Raw genomic sequence first — 25,795 nt, 5'->3', positions numbered from 1 at the left:
TTATTTTTATTGGGTTTTTATGTTACAGACAGACAGACAGACAGGCAGACAGACAGACAGACAGACAGACAGACAGAGACAGACTTTACTTGTACATTTGCTAGGGTTTTTTATGATATGATAGACAACACAACAAAGTCATAGATTAAGTAATGGACTTGGCCTTGAATGTCAAAATCAAATAATAGACCATCTAGAGCAAACGTCGATACAAGAAAATGAGTTGACTAAGAAAAGGCGACATATGACAATCCAACTGTGAGACAAAGGTGGACAGACAGACAGACAGACAGACAGACAGAGACAGAGACAGACAGACAAGCTTGCTATGCGTAAGGCCTTGTTGGCTTCAGCGTTAAAACCAAAGTTTTCTCGGTCACATCTCAGATGTAGTTGATATAAACAACCCACCTTGGTGCAATTTCTCATTTTATGCTCGTGGTAAGAATTGCTATGCTGTCACACACTTCATAACAAACTATCAAGATTCGATGTTTTACAATGATCTCTAGCCAACAGAAAGGAACCCAACACACTCAGTATGTTACTGAATTCAAACCACTAAACACCTAACACCAACTCAGTAGTCAGGAACAATACCATTACAGTGATTACAGTAACACCTGATTAAACGGTCAGTGTCCATTGCATGTGTAGACTATACTATACTATATATAAATTACAATCTAACGAAACCCAACTAAAACTAGCAGCACATCTGCTCAAATCCTACTATTAGTACATAATTACGTCCCTCGATAATTAGTCTTGTGACATCAGGCATCCAACGGTTACGATTGATTGAAAGCACTCATACCCAACAAGCCAAGAAATCCAGTCCTCATCTCAGTCAATCCTTCTATAATACACACACAGCCCGACGACTTGTTCACACGTCTGATTCGGGTTGCACATTTGCCGATGGTGGTGCAAGGTGGTAATGGTTGCCCCTCCGATTGGACGGTCCTGCAGGCTCGGCCGACTGAGACCGAGATCTCTCCGCTCGCGCTACTGTCTCTTCAATGTCGATGTCGGCATACGGCGTCTCTTCCCTCCTTGCGTGTAACGGCCTGAATGATGGTTCCTTGAATAGCTGAAGTTCGGCGTATTTGACGGGTTCGAATTGGGCATCAGCTTCGGCGTCGGAGATGGTCTTGCTCGATGAAGGCGGCATCGACCCAGGGCTACGGTAGCTGTCGTCTTGACACCAGCTGGTCGAGTCCTCGGGAGGATCATACCATTCTAGTACAGAAAAACGTGAAACCGGAACGGTCATGTTATGATCTGACTAGACAGTAGATGGTCGTTCCTCATAATTAATTAATTATAGACTAATTAATTATGGATTAATTAATTATTGATTAATTTGTTATTGTGGGTCTCTTACTTTCTTTGAGTTGTTCTCGTTTGCTGCAATAGACTGCGATGACGACGACTACTAGCAACACGACGACCAGACCGCCGACGACACAGACAGCGATGAGAGCGGCGAGAGGGAAGCTTTCATCGGAAACGCTGCCAACGCTTAGTGGAGAATCGGGAGACAAACCTGGACAAATAGGCAGGCAATAAGACAAATGATGGAATGAATACAATATTGGCTCACTGACTACAGACGCATGCCTTGCCAACTATGGCATACGGAGACTACAATACAACTTTGTTACAAAGAGTACACATAGGGTAGTGTGGAATCCTGGTTTTCTAACTGTCTGTAGTGACTGTGATTTGTTACGTTTGCATAACTATGTAAAGCCGATGTTGGTAGGATGTGAGTATATGCCTCTAGTACATCGGTATTGACTACTGATTATTACAACTTGTGATTTCAATCTACTACCAGCTGGTACATTGATGTGCTGATTTGTGCTGTATGTTGATGACTGTGTGAGCCCTTAGGATTACTATTCATACTCATGATGGTTGAATGTCATATTGACTGCAGATGTTTGTTCTAGGTGCATTCCCTACTACTGCACATGTGATATGGTAAAAACATCACGTGTCCAGAGGGCAAGATGTGGGAGGTATGTCAACACTCAATGTCTAGTTACTACAGTATTGGGTGTATACACCTGTGGTGGCATAATTAGGGGGCAGTGCCGACGGGCGAGCCCAGGCTTGTTGTTGACATACACAAATTCACTAGAAAATGTAAGTATACTAACACCAATAAGTAATAAACATTTTAATTTATATGATAGGAAATCCCTTGTTGTTACGTGTAAACCTGTGGCCTATTAGGAGTAAAGTAGCCGGTGGGATTGGGTAAGGGGTAACTTCAGATCCACTTGCTAGAAACTAATAACATATATCTGTCCAAATACAAGCCCTGGGGCTTCAATTCAAATTGCTTTGCACCTTAGTTCTTGGTGTTGTAGAACCCAGACTGAATGGAAGACCCACCTGTCTTCAGCTGCATGCGTACAGTACGGGCAGGATTCGTTCAACTTGTACCTGAGGTGCCTACTCAACATTTCAACTATCAGATATTCTTTCAAGTGTGTGGGAACACTACCAATGTTGATGGTGCTCTAATGATCTGCATGGAGGATGAAAGCACTATGAAGCACGTCGAACATCATCTTTATCTACCTCAGCACAACGAATCACAATCAGCGGAAGCAATTTAGTGGGCCGATGTCAGCAGATGTCACAAAACAGGAAGACGATCTAGTGCTTTTGGAAAAATTAAACTTTGAAGGCTCCACTGCAAACAAGTTGCTCAAATGTTACGTGGCTGGATGATAAAATGAACAGATACCAGTACGTGCTTAACAAGTGAACTAACTTGCAACTGTCTTCTAGTATGTAGTCAATATATTTGTACCATGCAAGCCCTCTATGAATACAAGCCCTGGGTCTTTTATTAGTACACAAACAAGCCTATTGCATTCCACCATTCAATTCAAGCCCCAGGGCTTGTCTGTCATATTGCTTACACTCTCTCAACCCAACGTCCATCCCAGTGACAGAGACATGGACATAAAACACATACAAAAGCTGTCTGTTACACAGGTAGTTCGCCACGTAGTTTGTAAACAGTCTGAGGGCAAAGTCACTCTCTCTACCCATCCCCCATGTGTTGACATTGCGAATTTCTAGAATAAATATTAAAGAACTATTGAAACTTTCGAAAAAATAGCTAGCGAAAAAGATGACGGTGGCCATCAAGGAACTAAGAAAATCAAAGGAAACAATGTCTCTATTGACAACCGGTGGGTAGTGCCGTACTCTCCTTTTTTGCCGGATGTTTGTTTATCTGGCATATAAATGTGGAGCTTTGCACGAGTGTCAGTCCATCAAGTATGTTTTAAAGTATGTCAAAACGGGGGACAGAGATAGACAGATAGACAGACAGACAAACAGATAGACAAACAATCAGATAAACAGACCGATACACAGACAGACAGACAGACACACAAACAGATGGATAGACAAACAAACAGATGGACAGACAGACAAACAAACAAACAGATGGACAGACAGACAAACAAACAAACAGATGGACAGACACATAGACAAACAAACAGATGGACAGACAAACAAACAGATGGACAGATGCATAGACAGACAAACAGATGGACAGACACATAGACAGACAAACAAACAGATGGACAGACACATAGACAAACAAACAGATGGACAGACAAACAGATGGACAGATGCATAGACAGACAAACAGATGGACAGACACATAGACAGACAAACAAACAGATGGACAGACACATAGACAGACAAACAGATGGACGGACACATAGACAGACAAACAAACAGATGGACAGACACAGAGACAGACAAACAGATGGACAAACAGACAGATGGACAGATGGATGGACAGACACATAGACAGACAAACAGATGGACAGACAAACAAACAGACAAACAAACAGATGGACAGACACAGACAGACAAACAAACAGATGGATATCAAAATATTAAGACCTGAAATTGTGTTCTGAAGGCAAACGACTGCAACATTACCATTAATTTACACTTTCGGTGTTCTAAATCACACACACACACACACACACACACACACACACAGACAGACACACACACACACACACACACACACACACACACACGCCACACACACAGACATGCACGCACATGCACACAGACACGCGCGCACACGCACACCACACCACACACCATCAACTTACCTTCGTCTTCTTCTGCTGTCGTCATCAATTGTGAAACGTTGCTGGGAACGCTCCGGAGTTCTCCCTGTAGGGTGATGACACGGAAGTAGTACGTCGAGTTGTGTTGCAACTCGCTGACGACGAAGCTTGTTGCATCGAGTCCGACTTCGTTTTCGGTCCACTCGTCATCGCTGGCGTGTCGATACTGCACCAGGTAGCCGGTCACTCCCTCGACTCCACGTTCCCAAGTCATCACCACTTCATTGGACTCGGACTGGGTATCTTGTTTAACGACAGTGACTACTGACACAGCAGGAGGAGGTTCTAGCAATAGAATAGACACGGAAGTTAAAATTTCGAGACGTCAGTGTACACCCAAAACGTAAAGTCAGATGGCAATAATGGCATGTGTGTGTGTGTGTGTGTGTGTGTGTGTGTGTGTGTGTGTGTGTGTGTGTGTGTGTGTGTGTGTGTGTGTGTGTGGTGTGTGTGGTGTGTGTGTGTGTGTGTGTGTGTGTGTGTGTGTGTGCGTGTGCGTGCGTGCGTGCATGCATGTCTTGAACATACACATGTACGCATACCGAGCGGCTTTGTTGTAACCATGACGAAATCGCTGAATGGACTCGACCCTTCGTTGTTCTGTACGATCACTCGAAACCAATAAGTCGTATTCGGCTTCAACTCGTCGACCACTCGACTCTTACGCGACTCGTGTATCAACTCCTCAACTACCCTCCACTCCTCCTCCATCTCTCTCTTAATTTGCAGCGTCCACGAGACGACCGCAGTCGTCCCTGTTTTTTCCCACGTCAACTCAATCTCCTCCATACCGACAGATGTGGCACGCAACTTCGGCTTCGTCGGCGCTCCTACAATGTAAACCATCGGTAAAAAATTAATAAAAACTTTAACACCCGAATCTCTGACCACTGGGAGGTGTGGTTACAATGCTTGATACACCCGGTATGCTGCGTCCCTCTTCGTTCTCTAGAGTGACTCTCATTCGGTATTGCGTCTTCTCGGTGAGGTCGCTAATCACGACTTCTGTGTCTCCCACGTTCGGCTGCTGATTGGCTTCTTTCCACTCGCCGCCGACTGTTTGATACTCCACGATGATTTTAGTGATCGCTCCGCCTCCTAAGTCAGTCGTAGTCCACGACAAACGGATAAGTCTGCTGTTGATTGGATTCGTTTGTATGTTACTGGGAGGTGCCGGCTTCGTCTTCAGTGTTGTTCCTTCCTCCTCTTTGCTTGCAAGTCCGATGAACGCATTATTGATGGCTGACACGACGACTGAGTATTTCGTTCCCTTTTTTAGGTTAGTGAGTAGTTTGTGGTGTTCAATGCCTGTGACGTTGACATACGACGACGTCGATCGGCCTTCGGATGTCACCCACCATTCGACCTTGTACTTTATTATAGTGCCGTGGATGTCGCCTTCTTTGTAACCATACGGAGGCTGCCGGGAGAAGAAACAGTGTAGATAAGTGTTGTGTATACGTATATGCGCTCAGGCAATGTCTGCGTGTGTGTGTGTGTGTGTGTGTGTGTGTGTGTGTGTGTGTGTGTGTGTGTGTGTGAACCAAAGATTACAGGGTGAGCTTTCAAGTGATAGTTACTGTTGGTAAACCAAATTGTAGTTTAATGGTTAGTCCATGATTCGATTACTTACATTCCAATAGACATCAAAACTCGTTGCATTTATGTTCCTTAATCCACGCTGTAGCGGCTTCAAAGGAGCTACACAAACAGACGTCAATCAGTAACTTGCTATGCATCATTCATTCCTAGTAAGTCAGTACATACCAAGAGGGTGAGTCATAATCTCCTCAGACGGCTCGCTCCATTGGCTATGACCCACGCTCGTCACCGCTCGTAGTCGGAAACGGTAGGGTCCATTGGGGCGTAGATTATTGACTGTGAAGGTCGTCGATGTTGGGATCCTCAACGCAGTGAACCGTTTCCACGAATTCGTCTCATTCTGATACTCCAGTCGGTATCCGGTTATGTCTGCGTGTCCGTCGAATCCTTTCTCCCATTTCAACTGGACTGTCGTGCGAGTGTACGACTCGACTTTCGGCTTGCCTGGAGCTCCAGGAGGAACTAAACAAAACAAAGTCCCATTAGAGTATATGCCACACTACAGCTGGGATATAGTAAGCAATGAGATGAGAGCCTACTGCTGTCAATGATTCTATACCCATTACTCATTACAACAGGCCATAGGGCACTGTGGCACCTGAGCCAGTATGGATGGTTGGCCATGGCCGGACCAGTTTCATAAACAGTGTACTACTACACCTGCTTCAGCCAGTAGCTGTTTGACACGGATGTCTGGTCTGATGCTACAGTATAGCAGATTCAATACATACTGTATATCTTTTTCATACTCATTGATTACATAAGTAATATATGTTTTCCTTAATTACTGATTAAATAATTAATATATTTTCCTTAATTGCTGATTAAATAATTAATATATTTTTCCTTAATTACTGATTAAATAATTAATATATATTTTCCTTAATTACTGATTAAATAATTAATATATTTCCCCTTAATTGCTGATTAAATAATTAATATGTTTTCTGTACTTGCTGATTAAATAATTAATATATGTTTTCCATACTCGCTGATTGAAAAATGAAGAAGCACTACAGTGCAAACCCTCAGTGTGCCATAGCTATGAAGCTTGACTCACGTCCACCATATTAAACATACAGACGATTTATTTGGTCAGTGTTATGCGGTTGCCTGGCAGGCTGCACGTACATCACGTGACCAGCCTCCCCTAGTAGACCTAGTTTTCAAATGTTGGTAATAAGTAATAAATCTTTCCATACTTTTGGTTAAATAAGTAATATAAATCTTTCCATACTTATTGATTAAATAAGTAATATATATATTTCCATACTTACTGATTACATACGTAATAAATATTTTCCATACTTGCTGTTGTGGATCTGACTCTTGTATTGTGAGTTTCAGTTTAGACCCAAAATACGAAGCTATGTTATGACTATTAGTATGCTGACAGTAGAGGCCTGTCCACATTGGCAACTGGATCGCAATCCGACTGCAAACATCACGTCCACACCTAATCTATTTGATGGCAATCGGTTGAATTCAATTATGAAATGTTCACGTGCACTACGATGTAGTCGGAACATCTAACCCTCCTCACTCTTCTTTGTTCTCCCTCAATTTCGAATTACATTACTTCACTGTACCAACGCTTTCCATAAGTTAAGAACCCACACGTACACGTCAACCATCTTAAAATATATCAGTCACGTGATACCGAAGAGAGGCAGAGATATCATTTTAAAGTGCCTAGTGTGCACACACCTTGAAAATGATTACTGGCAGTTTGGTTACTAAGAAAATTGCAGCATGTTGAGATTACAAAGTTGACGTGTTAAGTGCGTTAAGTTCCGGCCACTTTTGATGTCCTTCCCAATCCCAATGGCCTTGCAGACAAATCGAAATTCTATAAACATTGTGAGCAATCCGAAACCCTTCCCTGCTTAGTACCTTGCCAACACAAAGTGTACAGTGTACATTCCATCAGCACAATATAAACATAAAATTACTTATAGCTGACAGCATGGAAACCGACAAACTCCTGAAGATGGCTTCCCTTTCAAGCATAGCACAACCACTTGCAACAACCTCTCATGATTATAACCATCATACTACACTAATACTTCTGGATAATGGCAACATGTACCCTTAGGTGATAATAATTAACCCTAGAAGTCCATCTGGTCATACTTCCTATTGGAAGTCAACCTTCCATTTTCCCAAACCCGACCAGCATCCCTTCAAGAGCTAAATACTAACACTACAGCTAGAGTCAAAACACGGGAAGCCACTGCTCCAACCAAATCACATTAGCCCTACCTGTGTGTGGCTGCTCACACCACATAATAACCATTTGAGGCCACAACAGATGGCATACGACATCCTTAACATTTAGAGGCTGGACACAAGAAACTCACCTTGAACAATAAGCTTGAAGTCTTTCCTGTCTTCTCCCAGTTCGTTCGATGCTTTACAAGTGTATGTCCCTGTGTGATTGTATCGTATATTGTGTACTATGAGTTGTCCGTTGTTGAGAAGGGAATAGAGGTTGGGGTGACTGCTTAGCTCGGTTTTGTTATGCAGCCACTTGAACGACGATCTCGGGTTGCTGTCGACGTCGCAGCTAAACGAAACGTTTGATGAGATCTTGTGCTTCCTTGGTGTGGACTCGGTCATTATACGTGGCTTGTCTACACAAAATCTCACATTTAGAGTCATAACTATTAATCAAATTGACTAGGACAGTCGTACATCGCACTATCACTTGAAACTCTGACTTTGCTTCTCCTGCCATGTTTGATGCTATGACAGTGTATAACCCCGCATCTGATCTAGTCACGTGTGGTAGGAGATACTGCAGTGTGTCGATGTTGGGTATGAATGCCTCCATCGTTCCATTTCGATAGAGAGTGACGTTCGGAAGAGGCAGACCGGTGAACGACACCGACAGGTTGAGAGAACGTGACTCGACGACAGTCATGGTGTCTTCGTGTTGAATGCCAGGAGGCTCTGAAAATAATAAATTCAGTCACTGAAACAATAAATTTGTCACTTGGTGATTACACATGAATATGTCAAAGTGAATCAGCTGTACACATAGTAACATATCTATGCGTCAAGCAGACTGGGACACATTGCCTCTAATGTGTGGATAATAAAATGTGGGAATTTACTGTCAGCATGGTTGAGTATATTGCTGAGTATGATGATTCAATTAACATCCATTATACTCTACCAGCCTTGGTTCACAGTATATAACACTTTTGACCATCTGGTTGCTCATACACAATGTGGTCTATGTGGCACTAAAGAAACCTGTCTATACAATGTACATTATCCTCTATTGTTCCATGGGGGAGGGGGCAACCTGCCAGCCATAGTTGCCATGGTAACACCTATGCTACACGTTCAGTCCGTGATAGTCTGTGATGAGGTTAACTGCTTGGTTCTTGGGCTCATGCAGTGTAAGGGAGAAGCACATTGGTTTGTAGGAAATAATTAAGGCAGCGTGTGTTGTCACACAGCTTGCCTGTTGGTACACGTAGTCACAGGCTGGCTGGCTGGTATGTGGGTAAAAATGTAAGTCGTTTTGTCTGTGTAAAGCATGAGAAAAGAGAGTCTGTCAGTAGAACCAATACGATTATACCCTCCATGACAGCAAATAGCCTACACATAAGCACAGACAGACAGACAGACAGACAGACAGATAGACAGACAAACATACATACACACACAGACACAGACAAACAGACAGACAGACAAACAGCCAGCCAGCCAGCCAGCCAACCAGACAGACACACAGACAGACAAACAGACAGACAGACAAACATACATACACAGACACAGACAGACAGACAAATTGCCAGCCAGCCAGCCAGCCAACCAGACAGACACACAGACAGACAAACAGACAGACAAACATACATAAACACACAGACACAGACAAACAGACAGACAGACAAATAGCCAGCCAGCCAGCCAGCCAGCCAGCCAGCCAACCAACCAGACAGACAGACAAACAGACAGACAAACATACATACACCTCATAGACATAGACACAGACAGACAGACAAATAGCCAGCCAGCCAGCCAGCCAGCCAACCAAACAGACAGACAGACAGATACAAACACACACCAAGGCACATGGCTTTCTTACTTGCAATTCGAAGTTTTCTATATGGTCCTACCAAGTCCTCATCAGACACAATATCCACTCCAATACATCTATAGTCTCCTTCTGTGTCTTCGTTGACTTTCAATATCGTCAAGACTCGAGTTTTCTTCTTTGTAGCCACCTTATAGTGTCCTTGCCCATTCACCTCTCTCGAGTTCAAAAACTTATCCGTCATATTAGAAAGGAATCGAACAGTTATCCGCAAACTATAGTCGGTGGGTCGCTTTAGCATGCATTCAAGATCAATTGACTGTCCAGTCGTCACCACTGAATCCTCGGGGTATTTTGTAAAGCCATCGGGAAGGTGACCTAGAGAGTGACAAGTTTGGCTAAGAGTATAATAGATAATAACGTTAATTACTTAATTAATTAATTAGGTCCAGTTCAATGAAATGCAAGCATAATGGTATACAAGGATGTGGTGTGTGTGTGGTGTGTGGTGTGTGTGTGTGTGTGTGTGTGTGTGTGTGTGTGTGTGTGTGTGTGTGTGTGTGTGTGCGCGCGCGCATCCAACAGCTAAGCCACTGCGCCTGCTAACAGCATGAGCTCAGCCCTAGTTTCCATGTTTTCACTGCCACACTATGCAGCACTCAACACTCGCGCTCATAAATCAATCAACACGCGACCGTATCACTTCGTAACACAATTACAACACCATAAAAGACACTTCAACGTCATCTTCTCCGAACTCAACGTCGTGCGTACACAAACCCACACACACACACACACACACACACACACACACACACACACACACACACGCACACGCACACACACACACACACACACACACACACACACACACACACACACACACACCATGAACACCACTAGAGTAACCCATACACACTCACAGGTCACTCCTCCGCATCAAGTGTCACACAGAAACACCCAATTTGCGACCTTCTCAAACCGCAGAGATTACCAACAACGACGCGAAACGCGAAATAAGACGTAGCTCGGTCTGTACGCGACCGCTAAATCCCACAGCCATCGCGAATCCCTCGCAATTCCCTCGACTAGGTGGCCGGACCATAACCGCAAATCCACTTCCGGTTCTGATCACTTATCGAAAAACGACACGAATATTCGTTTTCCGAAAACTTCGAAACCAGATACTCTAAAATTTCCTTTCGCACCGATGCTAGCTAGCTACACAATACTCTAAATTCGACCCGATGTCGCCACGTGGTCGCTAGACGACGCACCAGAGGCGGAGAATTCCTCAGCATGAAATCCACCTGCGCGTCGACTTTCACAACAAAGCAATCGACACGACGAAAACGGTAACCACCCCACCGGACGGCTGTTGTGAAAAACAACGCGTCGGAGTGTCAGCGCGACGTCTCGATCCGTCGATTCGAGTGCGCAAATGTTGACACCAAGAGTGCAAAGTTTGTCGATCAAAACCGCACGTGGCGCCTCTCGAATGCACGAAAATTTAAGGAAATCGATACGGTTTAATGTCCGATGTCTCAACGGAGGAGTTCCCGACGGTCGCGAAGCCACAGGGACACCTGGAGCCAACACTCCCACTGCAATGTCTCAAGACGACAGGCGGTGCGAGTGACAGTGAGGTCGTAAACAGGTCGTTTACAGACGTGTAGACGACGCCCAGCGAAAATCCGCGTTCGTCCACGCGTAGAACAATGACCGATGCACACGTCCGTTGGTCGATTTGCAAGTGAAAGGCAAACGTAGGGAAACTAGGGAGGGAAGAAAGATCGTGAAGTTACCTGATATTGAGTTGAGTAGGGAGATGATGAGTAGGCAGCGCAGCATGATGGCAGGATGATGTGATCGGTTGCGACGCTTGCGGCCGTATGCGTTGCCGGAGAGTTGTGTAATCAGCTCAAAGAGTTTATGAGTTAGAGTAACGCGCGTGCGGTATTGTTTTTTTAAAATATGATCACGTGGGTGTTTGGTTGGTGTCGTCATTTCCGTATACGTCATCGCGCTAATTCTTTCATTGTAATGTGTCAAGGGTACCGGTACCTCGCCTGGAGTAGCGACTTGAAGAGTAGGCAGCGCAGCATGTTAGCAGGATGATGTGGTAGGTGGCTGAAGAGTTGTGTACGTTCTCAACTGAAAAAGTGTTGGGCTGTCACGGTAGCGCACGTGCGATTTTAGATATGTCACGTGGGTGTTGGTCACGTGGGTGTTGGTCATGTGGGTTTTGTCGTCATTTCCAATGCGTCATCACAGCTATCGTTCTCAATTTAATTAATAATACAAACGTATTTCCATATCCGGTCTGTTTCGTTTTACAATTAACTTTAGCATTCACGGAAAACTATGTGAGACAGGCAGTAACGTGATCTTGAGTTATTTTAGTAGATGCTATTTTGAGAGGTGATGTGAAACGTGATAGATCTAGATCTAGAGATGACTGTGACTGTTGTTTCTGGTTTGAATATTTTTTGTTTATCTAGGCTAATATTTTTGGTAAGGGAAGGAAAAGGTGTGACCCCGGCCACAGTGCTTTTATTTTTGTCTAGTTGTGGATGCAGCTAAAAGGATTGTGGTATTGACGTTTTCAGGAGAGAAACGCCAACCTGGAGATAAAAATATCGGATGAGTTAGATATCCTTTGTAGCGCACGCTAGTATATTGGTAGTTAATTGGTTATAAGATTATAATTTTGCTGAATTGGTTGAATAGTAGTGTTGCATATTCAGACCATTTCTCTCCTCCTCTTCTTCCGTTGCTATTTCCGGTCGGAGGAAAGGGTCTTCTAGGACTGTTGGCATGGAGGGAAAGGAAAAATCTTATGAAAAATGGAGATAGCAGAGGAAGGAGGAGAGAAATAGTTTGAATACCTGAGACTATTGGACACACACATGCAGTGACACACAAACACACACACACACACACACACACACACACACACACACACACACACTCACATGCAGTGACACACACACACACACACACACACACACACACACACACACACACACACACACACACACACACACACTCACATGCAGTGACACACACACACACACACACACACACACACACACACACACACACACACACACACACACACACACACACACACACACATACACACACACACACACACACACACACACACACACACACACCAAGAAGCGAATCCACGCAACTGACAAACCCTCAGGCGAATTCACAACCCCTTACCCTCAATTCTTCCAGCCATTCCATCGATCATGTGATCAGACTGTTTACAGTTCCGGTCGCCGACACGCGCGCGTTATCGCCGTCGTCTATCTCCGAAGTGCAACATTCTCTTCCAACCGTAGGTGTGGTGTTGTTGTCGCCTAACGTCGCCCTCCAAAGCCCGCACGCGCCCAGACAGCGACCGAACAGCACGAATCGTGCGTTTCGACCCACTCTCGGTCTCCTAGTCGAGCAATGGTCGCTCTGATTGCACTCTTCTCTCTCTTCCTCACACTCCAGTCGTCTTCACCTGCAGGTATGGCATTGTTCGCGACCGATTTGTCTCGTTGACGGTCGTATTTCGAATTTACGCGTCGCATCTCGTCGTTTTGTGTGTCTGGCTGCTAACCTAACGTCTCAATGTGATAGTCGCGACTTGTCACAAGTGGATTACTCTTTTTTTGGGTGGTATGGGTTGTTGTTGAGCTTCGCGATGGATGTTGAGCGGAGCGAGAAGATGTAGCGTGAGTAAACTGATGGTTGGTGGGTCGTAATCGAATTGGGCGAAGGCGAGATGAGTGACAAGCGTTTTGTCTTTTCATCGAGTATGTAGATTGAGTGTGTTGTTGGTGGCGAGTGTATTGTAGCGAGTGTGTTGTAGTATGTAGCAAGTGTGGTAGCAAGTTTGTTGTAGGATGTAGCAAGTGTGTTCTAATAGGTGGCGACTTCGTCGTACGATGTAGCCAGTGTGTTGTATCGTGTAGCCAGTGTGTTGTATTGTAGCGATACGCGCACGTGTATTGTGACTATGTAGCCGGTATGCTGCACTGTGCAGCCAGTGTGTTGTAGTCGGTGTGTTGTACTGTATGTATAGCCAGTCAGAGTGTGTTGTACGTTCTATTATCTAGCTTTACACGGCGATACATAGTAGCAGTGCATGCAGGTCTTTAGGACACACACAGGCGAATCTCTCGCATCACGGCTTGTCATTCTCCGGCACGTGTCCTGCAGTACAAAACCTTCCATAGTGTGGGAGTCTCCGGATGTTGACAGACTGTCAGAGCGGCAACCATGAACAAGTCACACACCCGCTTGTCTCAACCGCAAAACATTATCTCTTCCTCTCGAGGACGACGGCGCTAGGCACTTGCCGTCTGGCTTCGTTTAGGAAAGCCCCAAGCGTGACTCTTACTGTTAATGCTAAGAACTAGATATCTTAATGGCAGCCGGCAGTTTTAACTCTCTGATTGCGTGGAGAGTTTGATTGTTTAAGAGGTGTTTGTTACTTTAGGTGCGCAGACTTTCACTTCTATTCCATTAGACCAAGTTGTGCGGAAAGATGAGACTGTGTCCCTCAGCTGTACTGCGACAAATGTGATTGTGATTGGCTGGAATCGAGACAGAAGGGTTGTAAAGAAGGACGCACGTCACAAGCTGAGTGTCACCAAACCAACAACCAACACTCTAACTAGTGAACTGACTATTCATTCAATTAAAGAGTCAGACGCCGGTACCTATCATTGCCAGGGATATTCAGATGATGGAAGTCCTACTCTCAGCAGCACGTTCAAGTTGCAACTTGCGAGTGAGTGATGCCTAACTTGCTTGTGTTTGTGTAGAGCTCGATGTAGGAGCTTAAGCCCACTGTCCTCCTGGTCATCATACCTTGTGGTTTGTATGAGAATAGCTAGCACTGCAGTGACTTCTCTATTTGAATGTGTTTGTTGTCTCCTGGCTGCTCTTTATTTGTATGTTTGTTGTCTTCTAGCTGCACCTGTCATCGAGAGATATACAGGGCCATTCTATGCAAATCAGTCGGCAACGGCAACATTAACATGTCGGGCTAGTGGTCTACCTCTTCCCAAGTTGACATGGTCGAGGAATGGTTTGAAGCTGAAGGACCAAGCTGACACGCTTGTGTTGACGTACACCATGAAGTATGTGACCAAGGGCGACGCTGGAAGCTACGAATGCTTGGCAGAGAACGTTGCAGGAAGCGACAAGAAGACGCTACAAGTTGTCGTTTATTGTAAGTTGCTTGTAGTTTTCTAGTTCTTCAATGCATGGTGCGTATAGACCTGGACTCTGATGGAAATCACGAGTTTCCTGCTTTGTTAGTACACAGGTTGATATCAATGTGATTTATATGGCCGATAGATTGGATGAACAAATCGAGTTTGTTGGGCGATGAAAAGATAGCCCTGTTCTGTAATGCTGAACTAAACGGATTAATTGTGATCTGAGTCGCTGATTGGAAACTGGGCACATTGCATTATCATTTCCATTAGGCGTATGTTATTGAATCTTGGTTACTTGTGTGTCCAATGTTGGTGCAATCAATGTGATTAGCAAATAAATTAATGCCAAAATTGAATGAAAAGGCAAACAAAGACCTAATGTGGGATGATCTAAGAGAGGGTGCAGAGTTTACAGATACTATAGTGATTGTCATATATCAGAATGTTATGTGCACATAATAGATTTATTGATATATTAATATTAATATATTTAATACAAATTTATTAAAATAAGATAATATTTTTACTCTAGGACCTATGGCATACTTAGTCTCATGAGGTTACCTTGTCACACGAATTTGTGTTTCTTGGTTTGCTACTTTGGTTTTGATTGTTTTGTTTTACTTTCTAGATCCGCCTCGAATCAGTTCGACATCGTCGTCTCCTCTTCTGCTTGGAATGGGCACGACTAGCACGCTTCGATGCGACGCCACAGGTCTTCCCACTCCAACCGTTTCGTGGTCGTTCAAATCTGCGGCTATCGCATCAAATGCAACATCGAGCGGCTCATCTGTCTTGCTGTATAAGGTGAAACCGAACGACGGGGGCTTGTACACGTGCGTTGCCTCTAATCTACTAGGAAAAGACTCGAGTCAAATCAACGTCATAATACAAGGTGAGTACGCTTGTCGATCAGATTGTGCTGTTGGTTGTGAGAGGTAGTGTGTGGTCATTACTCTGTGTTGGTGTTGGATGCGGCTACTGTTGTGCCAATAGGCCAGACCAACAACTAAAGTCCCGTTTACACGATGGTATGGGACCCAGGACTGTGTGTTTACGCGACAATTATTCGGGCAGAGTTGCCCCACCCTTGGGCACAGCTCACTTTTGAATGGCAGGTTGGGGTCCTCCCCGGTTATGATATAGCTCTGCCCATCATTAACTAGCGTGCACATGCTGTTAATCATGGAGGAAGATTGTGAGGTATTTCTTCAAACATCTTTGCATTTCTTGTTATGCTATCAAGCTGGTTTTGCACGCTCTCATCTCCCAATGAGTGCCGTCACCTCTTTGTCAGTCTTTAGTACCTCAGCGTCTCACCATTGTTTACAGACCACCATGTGATTGACTCGCACTTTGGACCCTGAGCATCTAGCTGAGACGTCAATGGTGGCTCACAATGTGTGAACACAATGTGTGAACACAAAACAGGGTTGGGCCCGGATTGAGCCCTGGGCACAATTTATCAGGCTTCATGTAAACGTGGCTGTAAAGAATTCTTGATGCTTGGATTTGCTGGTCCAGTTTGAGCTCGACTAGAATATAGATATATAATTTGATGTGCGTGGGTGTGGTTACCGGTTGTGGAAGGCTTCGTATTGCCAGGGTAAATTGGTGACCGTGCGGGTGTACACAGCATGTGTTCATGGATCTTCGTGTGTCTGCTTGTCTCTTTGCAGCAGCTATTTCTGTGTCTGTTTCCACGTTTCGTTGGCTTTTTAGTAGCCTTGGAGGTCCAGACCTTACCTCGGAAACCGAGACCACTGGTGCGTTTACGTATGTGTCCATATGTGTGAACGACACAGCTGCAACGACTAGATACTTCTAAGTACTGTGACATTGAGGATTTAAAGTAGTCAGATACTCACTTTTACTGAAGACTTTAATACAGTAGCAACTCGGATCTGTGGCTGCTTATTATGATCTGAGTGCGCGAGGCAGTGCGCTAAAGGTAATTTGGATTAGTGAGGTTCTACTGTACTTGTGTTCCTGCTGTGTCCACGTTCTGGTTGTCTCTTTCGCACCTTTGGCTTTTGTGTCGGTTTTTGTATTTTGCCGGCTCTTCCACAGTGAGTGTCCTCTACTTGTCGCTCGTAAAACTGCTCCTTCCTAGCATCGGTTTCTTTGTTCTTGAACACATAGCTACTGCCGCTGCTCATTTGTCTGTCAAACTGCTGTTGTCAACTTATTGTCTCCTGTGTGTCTGTCTGTCTGTCTGTCTATGTGTCTGTCTGTCTGTCTGTCTGTCTATGTGTCTGTCTGTCTGTCTGTCTGTCTGTCTGTGTTTGTCTGTCTGTCTGTCTGTGTGTGTGTCTGTCTGTGTGTGTGTGTGTGTGTGTGTGTGTGTGTGTGTGTGTGTGTGTGTGTGTGTGTGTGTGTGTGTGTCTGTCTGTCTGTCTGCTTGTTTTGTTGATCAGTTGTGTAAGTGATCACTGAAGTGTTGTTTAAGTCAAGACAACAAAAACTGTCGCATACTCAAATACCAACAATGTTACATGGTCAAGCTTTTTCTCATTTTGTAAGCGGTTGGTCGGGTTTTCATGTAAAATATCCGAGCATCAAGAATTCAGTTGGTCTGGCTTTATGATTATCATCTGTATTTTCATTCTGTTACTTTGAATTTCTCAATCGGATTGTTGTGTGTCGCCATGGTTACATCATTGTGTTTTTGTCAGGTCCTCCCGGAATTCCATTTAAACCGGTGCCTGTTAAGGCCACGAGTACTAGCATCTTTCTTCGATTGCAACCGGGTAGCGACGGCGACAGTCCCATCACCGGCTACAAACTGGACTACGCGGAGATCAACGACACGTACTGGTATCGCGTTCACGTCTCGGTGGCCGCACTCACCGAAGCGGGAGAACAAGGATACGAACTCACAAATCTCGAACCTCGTACACCATACGAATTCGTGTTGAAGGCCGTCAACAAGTACGGTCGGAGTGATTTCACTGATCCAACGGATCCATACTGGACACTTCCGGCGCCACCTAAAGCGCCGAAAAATGTCAAAGTTAAGGCGAAAGGAAGCACCGTGAATGTGACATGGAAGGCTCCGGATTTTGACTCGTCGATGGGTACGGTGCTTGGATATATTGTATTGCATCGGTATCTTGGAGCCAGTCAGTTTGGAAGTGATGAGGTTGACATTGATATGGTACAGTTTGCGATTGAAAACTTGGGCAGGGGGGTGACGTATGAGGTGGGTGTTGCTGCTCGGAATCGGTATAGTCGAAGTCCCAATGACAAGATCAAATTCATTCTCGTCAATACGACGGCAACAGGTTTGTGTGTGTGCTTGCTGTGTATTAGCATGTAGTAAGCTGATTGCATGGTCTAGTGTATTGTGAGATGCATCCCTCCAATACAATAGTGTAGTGTATTGTGAGATGTATCCCTCCAATACAATAGTCTAGTGTATTGTGAGATGTATCCCTCCAATACAATAGTCTAGTGTATTATGAGATGTATCTCTCCAATACAATAGTCTAGTGTATTGTGAGATGCATCCCTCTAATACAATAGTTTAGTGTATTGTGAGATGCATCCCTCCAATACAATAGTCTAGTGTACTGTGAGATGCATCCCTCCAACACAATAGTCTAGTGTATTGTGAGATATATCCCTCCAATACAATAGTCTAGTGTATTGTGAGATGCATCCCTCCAATGCGTTAGTCTAGTGTATTGTTTTACTGTAGTTCCTGGACGGCCAAACAACTGTGTGGCAACCGCTGTCAGTCACAGCTCGATTGAACTCACGTGGCACAAGCCGTTGGACAACGGCGGCAGCACGGTGACCGGCTACGAGGTGCAGTACGCGTCGCAAACAAACAAAGACGACTGGAAACAAGTTTCCGGATCTCCGACTTCGTTACTTCGATTGATCGTTTCCAAACTGATGTCTGGAACGAGCTACAAGTTCCAAGTGGCAGCGGTCAACTCAGAAGGCAAGGGCAAACCCACAACGTTTAGTGGACAAACAATTAGTCAAGGTATGTGGTTAATACTTTCTGGTTCTAACGTATTGTTTTGTGAAGTGTTAATCGAATCGTTCGTTGCTTGTTTAGATGCTCCGCCGAAGCCTTCACCTGTCCACTTCCTTGCCATAACGGGTTCGAGTATTCATGTCGCTTGGTCTCCGCCTTCAGGCGAACGAGCAAACGAAGTAACGTCATACAAACTGCAGTATCGGAAAGCGGGAGAAGGCGCATGGTTAGTAATTTCTGGTCTACCGTATTCGTCCAAATACAAGCCCCGAGCCTTGAATTAATATGTGGAAGGCAATAAGTTGGGGGGTGTGTGTACTAATAAGTCTCAAGGCTTGTATGCAGACATGGGCTTTTATTTAGACAGGGGCTCTTATTTAGACAGAGGTTTGTATTTACAAATGAGCACAATTTAGACAGGGACTTGTATGGTACGAACATATTGACTGCACTGCAGAGAGTTGCAAAGCCCCGGGACTTGAATTTTGGTGGGGCTTGTATTGGACGTATACGGTATGTAGCGTTGTTTACGTCTATTAGATAATGTTGAATTTCACAAAGTGATCGGGAGTTTACCTACGCTGATCGGCTTGGCCCACATTCACACAACCTCTCAAAAGTGCGCCGACCCGAGCTAACCCGTGTTGGTTTGGTTCAACGTGCTCTTGTCAGGCTACTAGAAAAAATACAGTACCGGGAATTTCCGAAACAGCACCCAGGGCAGCAATACGGAAATGGGATTTTTATGGAAGAAAATCCGTTCTCAATAAGCACCCGGGACGGTTCATAGGAAACTCTGGAAATTGGCAGATTGACTTGAGTACCACAGAGTAGGCAAGTGTGAGGCCCATCTTGCAACGTCCTGCGTAGATACTTAGTCTTTATAAACGTAGGAGCGTGACCAGACCTGACGGCCCTCCTATGCTTCATGTCAGGCATTTCTTTAGAGGCTCCTTCTTTGATCCACAGTGTAAGACTGCTGTCTGGTTGCCAAACCTGTACGTACACTGTACTATAGTAAGACACACTACTAATACAACATCGAAATATTGACCAACTTTGGGCGCCGACGTCGAATTGTGCACCACAATCTTGATTCTCATTAGTGGCTCATGGGCTGTAAATGAGAACACTTTCCAAGAGATCGCCCAGTGGGCAGTCTTTTGGCTGGGCGCTGTCGGAATTCGCGGTAGTTGGGATTGTTGCTGTTTGTGAGACAGTCGTCTCTGTTGGTTTGCTCACTAAATGTAGTGTAGGTTCTAAAGGCATTCGTTAATTAATTAAGCCTATTTCACAAACATTATATCGATGACTGATAGTTAGTTGCTCGTAGTTTTTGATATCTTGTGATGATGTGGTGTGTGTGTGTGTGTGTTTGCTTTAGGTACTTTGCGTCTTCATTCCTTCCGGCACGACTTCACAACATCAAACTTCTTGATCTTGAACCGGAAACGAGATATGATTTTCGTCTCATCACGTCCAACAACGGACTGGACAGCGCAGCGAGCGACATCTCATCGGTCAACACAAGCGCCCCTGGCGAGACGACAGGTAACGTAGAGTTTGATTTGTTTAGTGGAGGAGGTAACTGGTTACAGAGAGCGAAGGTCCCGCTCACAATAGCTATTGACTAGATCTATTGTAATTGAATATGTTGTAATGTCTAGCGTTTACAGAGTACCGGTTGGTTAACATCAGGCCACTGACATCTTGTTTTTCTTGCAACCAAGAAAATGCTCTTTAGGCATTTTCTATAGCAACACTGTTCTTATATGGCACAGTGACTGTTTGCTGGATTTGTAGAAATGCTGACATTCTTCAACTTTAGCAAGCCTGTTGACTACTTTCGCCCGGAAGTATGAGGCAGCAGAAAGCAGTCTGGCTATGCGAGACTACCTGTTGACCATGTGTTGGAGGTTTCGACGACTTAGATACCCTATAGAAAATTAGGTTTTGTTGTAGGCAGTGGCCATGGTTTGAAGCTCTACCAGAAAAAATTTTTGGTGTAGCATTGAGCAGCTTGCTGTTTAAGTTAACTAACGAATTACTTTGCTAATTAACAACTTTAGGTGTTAAATTTTGAGAGACCCCAACCACGCGTGACCTTTAAGTAAGAGTTACAAGAGCGTCAATAGCATAGCAATCACTTCCACACGTTTGAAGTTGAGACTCTCATAGTTGGACTACATTATGTTTGGTGTAACACTCGAGTTGTTAAGCTATTTGTTGTAACAGAGTTTAATGATGTTTCTGCTGTGCAGCGATTCTTCCACCGCAAATAATGTCCACCAGAGCAACCTCGTTCCTTGTCACGTGGTCGGTGACTAAGGAGGTCGAAGCGACTGGGTTTAGAGTGCAATATCGTGTACTTGGTGGTGAGTGGAGAGACCGGGTGTCTCATTCGAGCAGCACCCGACAGTTGAGGATTACCTCATTGCGACCTAATACGACGTACGAAGTGAGAGTTGTTGCTCTGCAAGGGCAAGTACCGGGAGTTCAGAGTTATATTGTTGAATCGAGGACCGCAGCGAGTGGTAGGCAAGAGTACGGACATGCACACATGCACACGCACGCACGCGCGTGCACACACACACACACACACACATGCACACGAATGCCCACACGTCATCGTTGTTATATCATTTAGAATACGGGAGTAGTGCAAACAAGAGTGGCAATGGCGACACGATCATGATCATCATCATCGGTGCCGCATGCGGCGTTGCCATTCTCATTGCCATCGTCATCGTATGTCTGTGCTGCCGAGTCCATCCTGGAGCAAAACGTCAGTTGAATTTATTGACTTTTATATTGCTATTGCATTGATTTACATCGTTGTGTGTGTTTGGCTAAGCAGCTAGTGATGAATCTGAGTCAGTCACCTCGGAGTTTATTCAAGGAAAGTAAGTACCACGTAGTTGTCTCTATTTTATTGATTTCTAGTGTTTAGTAACTTGTGTGTTGAGTGCGTGGGTTTAGTCTTTTTCGTTGGTTGTATTAGTGTTCTGTGCTTTGGTCTTGTTTTTATGGCAAAGAAAGTCATGAGCTCGACGTTGTTTCTAAGTGTAAATCGCATGGTATGAGAGGTACACCTGCTTATCAGAACCTGCAACCGGATATTAAATGACTTGTTGTGGACTTTAGTCATGTAATTATGTCACACTAGCCTACACCCGGCAAGTCTGAGCGCACGCGGTAGGCAGTGGAAATTGAACCAGCCCCACACCGACTCTACTTCCTGTTCATAGCATGAGGCAACTTCCGTGATGGAACAAAGCCCACTTGAGTTGAGTCCGCGAGAGGGGTCCCCAGCGAGTCAAGTGCGAGCGCACGAGCGAGCCAGTCAAAATTGTACCCGCCCGGCAGCTCGGCGTGCCGATCCGTCCATCCATCCTGCTGTACTGCGTGCATATGGACGTCGGACGTAGTGCAATTATATGTAGATTGTTGTAGATTGTAGAGCAGATCTATGTACGTCTGGGCACGATCTTGCGATCCAAACGTATGCATGAATTCAAAGTTTGATGAGCTTATGCTCTTTGACGTTCTCAATCTTATGTTTGCTAGTATGAAACATTAATCTATGTCATACGTACCGTATTTCCACGAGTAGTAATCCCGGGTTACTATTTTTTCAATCATCTCAGGGCATGGCTTACTATTCGAGCATGGGCTATTATTGTTTCAGCCCTCCTTGACAGAGAATGTACCGGTACCTATGAGCACATTTGACGATACTGTTCGCGTACAATTCACACTGCACCTACACGCAAGGAGTTTACCAAGCAGTTACTTGGCTATAGAGCAGTCTATAGTCATGTATTGGCTAGATACCAGGGTCTAGTCAACTGCTTTGACAGCTGTACTTTCGTGCTTATCTAGGGTTCCATTGTCCAAAGCTGACGTGCTGCAGCTGGTAATTCCAGTGTAAAATCCGTTAAGTTCGGTGGACAACGGTCAAACATTGGTTTGATTGGTTTTGCGTGCTAGATTACGTTTTCATACTTTCTGTCACGTCTGACTTTGCGGCTAAATTTCGGCGACTAAACGCTGCTTCACAATATTAACGCTGACGCTCAGTTGAGCGTCAACATCAAAGACACCACCTTGATGCAGGCGGCATCCTTTGATGTTGACACTGATGCTTATGCTGGAATAGGATTCATTTCTATTCCAGCATCAGCATCAGCGTCAATGTTGGTGTCAGCGTTTATACTGTGAACCAGGCTTGAGTGTACTGACAACTAAAGGTCCACGACTACATTTCGGCGGCTTACTGTCCTGCACCTGTTACTAACGTCCAGTGACGATTACTTGGTGTGAACACACACACTGCCCTAAGATCACTCTAGTCATAATTAGCCTAACGATGGTTAGCGAAATATTCGGTATGAACACGCTCTAAGATGTGTTGCTAATGTTGTTGGGTTTGATGTGTTAGTTTTCAGCGCACAGACAACTTGAATACTGGCAGTACAGCTGAGGGTAGAGCTAATCAACCAGGAGAGTGTACCGCGCCGGCGAACTCGCTGCCTCGTCCCACCACCACGGCCAGTCTATTAGCATATACGTCGTCGTTTTCGTCTGTTCATCACAACAAGCGTTCGGAGCCTCAGTCTCATGCGACATCGGATCTCGTGACGACAAGTATGCTGCAGCAACAACAGAGTCAGCAGTCTGTGGCACTCGACGGATCGTTTGTCGGACAGAGCGGGAAGACGAGTCGCGTACCATCGGCGATTGTCTCACCGAACAATGCGGCGGCACCGAAATCATCAACCAATGGATCCGAAGAGGTCAGTCAGTCAGTCAGTCAGTCAGTCAGTCAGTCAGTCAGCCATTAGTGGGTTTTAGATTTCAGTAGCGACTATTATGTTTCGACTTCCTATGATGTACGTAGTGCCTTGTATGTTCAATAAATGATCTTTGTCAGTCAGTCAGTCAGTCAGTCAGTCAAAGTAGATTATCTGGGTGATGTATATGCTGTATGCACAATTTGGCTTTAGTTACACTCGGTTTTGAATGCTTGTGGGATTTATTCATTTTTGTTTTGTATATTGCCGCGTGCTGGCACATTGAAATTTGTACTGATACTCGAAATCAAGTAAATTTTGAAAACAAATATTTTTTGAAAATTGAAAAATTATTTGTTTTGGAAGCAATTTAATTTGAAACATGCCAGAAGAGCGTGTAGTCGCAGTAGGAATGACGAAAATGTGAGGCACGACTCTGACATGTGCGTGACTCTTAGTTATTGTGAACGAACTCACACACGTGCGATTGGAGTTGTGTGTGTGTGACAGTGAGCGTGTCGCAAGGTAACTTGTGCAATAGTTTGGTTTCCTTTTACGGTCGCTTTTAATGTGAGAGCTGATTTAATTAACAATATTTGACGTTAGAGTTAGAGATACAAAGGAAGTTATTAAATACACGACAGTGGGAGTGTGCAAATCATGAGTATCGTGTACATTGTATACGATATCTGTATAGCTCCGTATTTCCTCGAATAGTAACTCGTGGATCTCTGGTTTGAAAAATAGTAACCCATGCTCGAATAGCAACGTGTAGATCTTATCAGTTTGAAAAATAGTAACCCACGGTTTACTATTTGAGAAAACACGGTAAATGTGTAATCTAATTGTAGTTGAATCATGGCGACTTCTCTACCCATTTGTAGTCTTGGTGTTTATCTACAGTAGCAGGGTTCGAAAAACCTAAGAAATGTTGGTCGGCAAAGCAATTCTTATTATGCCACGCCCCTCAATAAATGTACGCGGGCTGCGCCTACTTGTGATGCTCAAAAGTTATTAGTCAAACAGTCTTATAGCTACTTACTTTTTGTTACACTCATCCTAGTTCAATAGTATGATGCAGCAATGTAACCACATGCAGGCACAGAAGGCACTTCATTCTTTAGATTAATATCTAGGTTTCAAGAGTTTGGACATTCTAGAGTTTATAAAGTGACCAACTGACCAACAGTTTGTTACACTAAGGCCACGGTCTCTTTGTGCAGACGTCATGCACACGTGCCATATTTCCGTTATCTCATACTTGAAGTTCTTACCATAAGTAACACTAGACAAACAGATTGTGAGGCAGAGAGAAGCCAGACTTCATTGACACCTTGTCAGCGCATACCTTGCAGCAACTGATGTAATTAAGCTTGAGCTCAAGAACAGTGCGAAGCCGTTGTTCCTAATGGGCCTCCCCCCCCCCCCCCCGCAATAAGCAATGATAGAGGCAGTTTCCGTCTGCACCCACAGCTAGTTTTCGTCTGCACCCACAGCTAGATTTGCAGGAGCTTTGTCTGGTATCAGATCCCTAGCCATCAAATCTAGTTGGCACCCCCGAGACAAGAAACTAGTAGCTGGCTTCCGGGAATATTGGTATTCGCCGTCTCAGCTAGAATTGCTCTGGCTTCGACTTCTGTTGCACATTTCAAGGTTTTGTAAGTGCTGAATGCATGCCATTGTACCAGAAGCCAGTCAGAATCGAGCCTATTGTACGGTTTATTGCGGAGCGTGTAGGTAAGTGTCATTCCTTGTGCATGTGCTTCAGCACATTAGCTAAGATCGCGGAACACACGGGCGGACAGTTTACGTTCATGTAGACAGAAAAGTTGAGGTTTTTGTGTACCCAGATTATGCCTTACTAGTTTTCAAGCTCTTGCTAAACTTGGAAATTTGGAAAGTCTACCTTCGTCACGGTTTACCATTCCTACAGCATGGCGACTTCCTAG

General features: G+C 44.6%; 3 protein-coding genes across 3 annotated transcripts in view; 1 reads left to right on the top strand and 2 right to left on the bottom strand.

The window, feature by feature from the left end:
* Window positions 1-471: 471 nt before the first annotated feature.
* Window positions 472-5,652, bottom strand: LOC134177699 (twitchin-like; the record flags this gene model as incomplete). Its single annotated transcript, XM_062644479.1, has 5 exons — window positions 472-1,242; window positions 1,388-1,549; window positions 4,167-4,469; window positions 4,727-5,014; window positions 5,073-5,652. Coding segments are annotated over 5 exons (1,686 nt in total), but the record flags the coding sequence as incomplete, so codon positions are not given.
* LOC134177698 (roundabout homolog 3-like) lies at window positions 5,574-11,856 on the bottom strand. Its single transcript, XM_062644478.1, has 6 exons — window positions 11,640-11,856; window positions 9,886-10,212; window positions 8,481-8,738; window positions 8,147-8,419; window positions 5,952-6,248; window positions 5,574-5,885 (listed from the first exon to the last, which is right to left on the bottom strand). The coding sequence occupies exons 1-6, from the start codon at window positions 11,854-11,856 to the stop codon at window positions 5,794-5,796; spliced, it is 1,464 nt and encodes a 487-aa protein (XP_062500462.1). The 3' UTR covers window positions 5,574-5,793.
* Window positions 11,857-13,010: 1,154 nt separating this feature from the next.
* LOC134177199 (neogenin-like) overlaps window positions 13,011-25,795 on the top strand; it is a 19,529-nt gene continuing 6,744 nt past the window's right edge. Inside the window, exons 1-12 of the mRNA XM_062643956.1 lie at window positions 13,011-13,363; window positions 14,339-14,632; window positions 14,816-15,076; window positions 15,697-15,960; window positions 17,741-18,349; window positions 18,766-19,059; window positions 19,135-19,279; window positions 20,438-20,604; window positions 21,315-21,587; window positions 21,701-21,838; window positions 21,911-21,956; window positions 23,495-23,849. Of these exons, the coding sequence (XP_062499940.1) occupies window positions 13,303-13,363; window positions 14,339-14,632; window positions 14,816-15,076; window positions 15,697-15,960; window positions 17,741-18,349; window positions 18,766-19,059; window positions 19,135-19,279; window positions 20,438-20,604; window positions 21,315-21,587; window positions 21,701-21,838; window positions 21,911-21,956; window positions 23,495-23,849 (2,907 nt within the window). The 5' untranslated portion in view covers window positions 13,011-13,302. The remainder of the gene's footprint in view (window positions 13,364-14,338; window positions 14,633-14,815; window positions 15,077-15,696; window positions 15,961-17,740; window positions 18,350-18,765; window positions 19,060-19,134; window positions 19,280-20,437; window positions 20,605-21,314; window positions 21,588-21,700; window positions 21,839-21,910; window positions 21,957-23,494; window positions 23,850-25,795) is intronic.

The sequence above is a fragment of the Corticium candelabrum genome, chromosome 3, assembly GCF_963422355.1.
Source record: "Corticium candelabrum chromosome 3, ooCorCand1.1, whole genome shotgun sequence".
NCBI lineage: Eukaryota > Metazoa > Porifera > Homoscleromorpha > Homosclerophorida > Plakinidae > Corticium > Corticium candelabrum.
The sequence above is the reverse complement of the archived record's forward strand: the minus strand, read 5'-3'. Positions and strand labels throughout refer to the sequence as shown.

Coding starts and splice junctions, on each gene's coding strand:
- LOC134177698 (XM_062644478.1), bottom strand. CDS start 11,856: ATGACGTATACGGAAATGACGACACCAACCAAACACCCACGTGATCAT. Junction 8,739..9,885: donor TAGAAAACTTCGAATTGCAA/GTAAGAAAGCCA, acceptor TATTATTTTCAG/AGCCTCCTGGCATTCAACAC. Junction 8,420..8,480: donor GTTTCAAGTGATAGTGCGAT/GTACGACTGTCC, acceptor GATTTTGTGTAG/ACAAGCCACGTATAATGACC.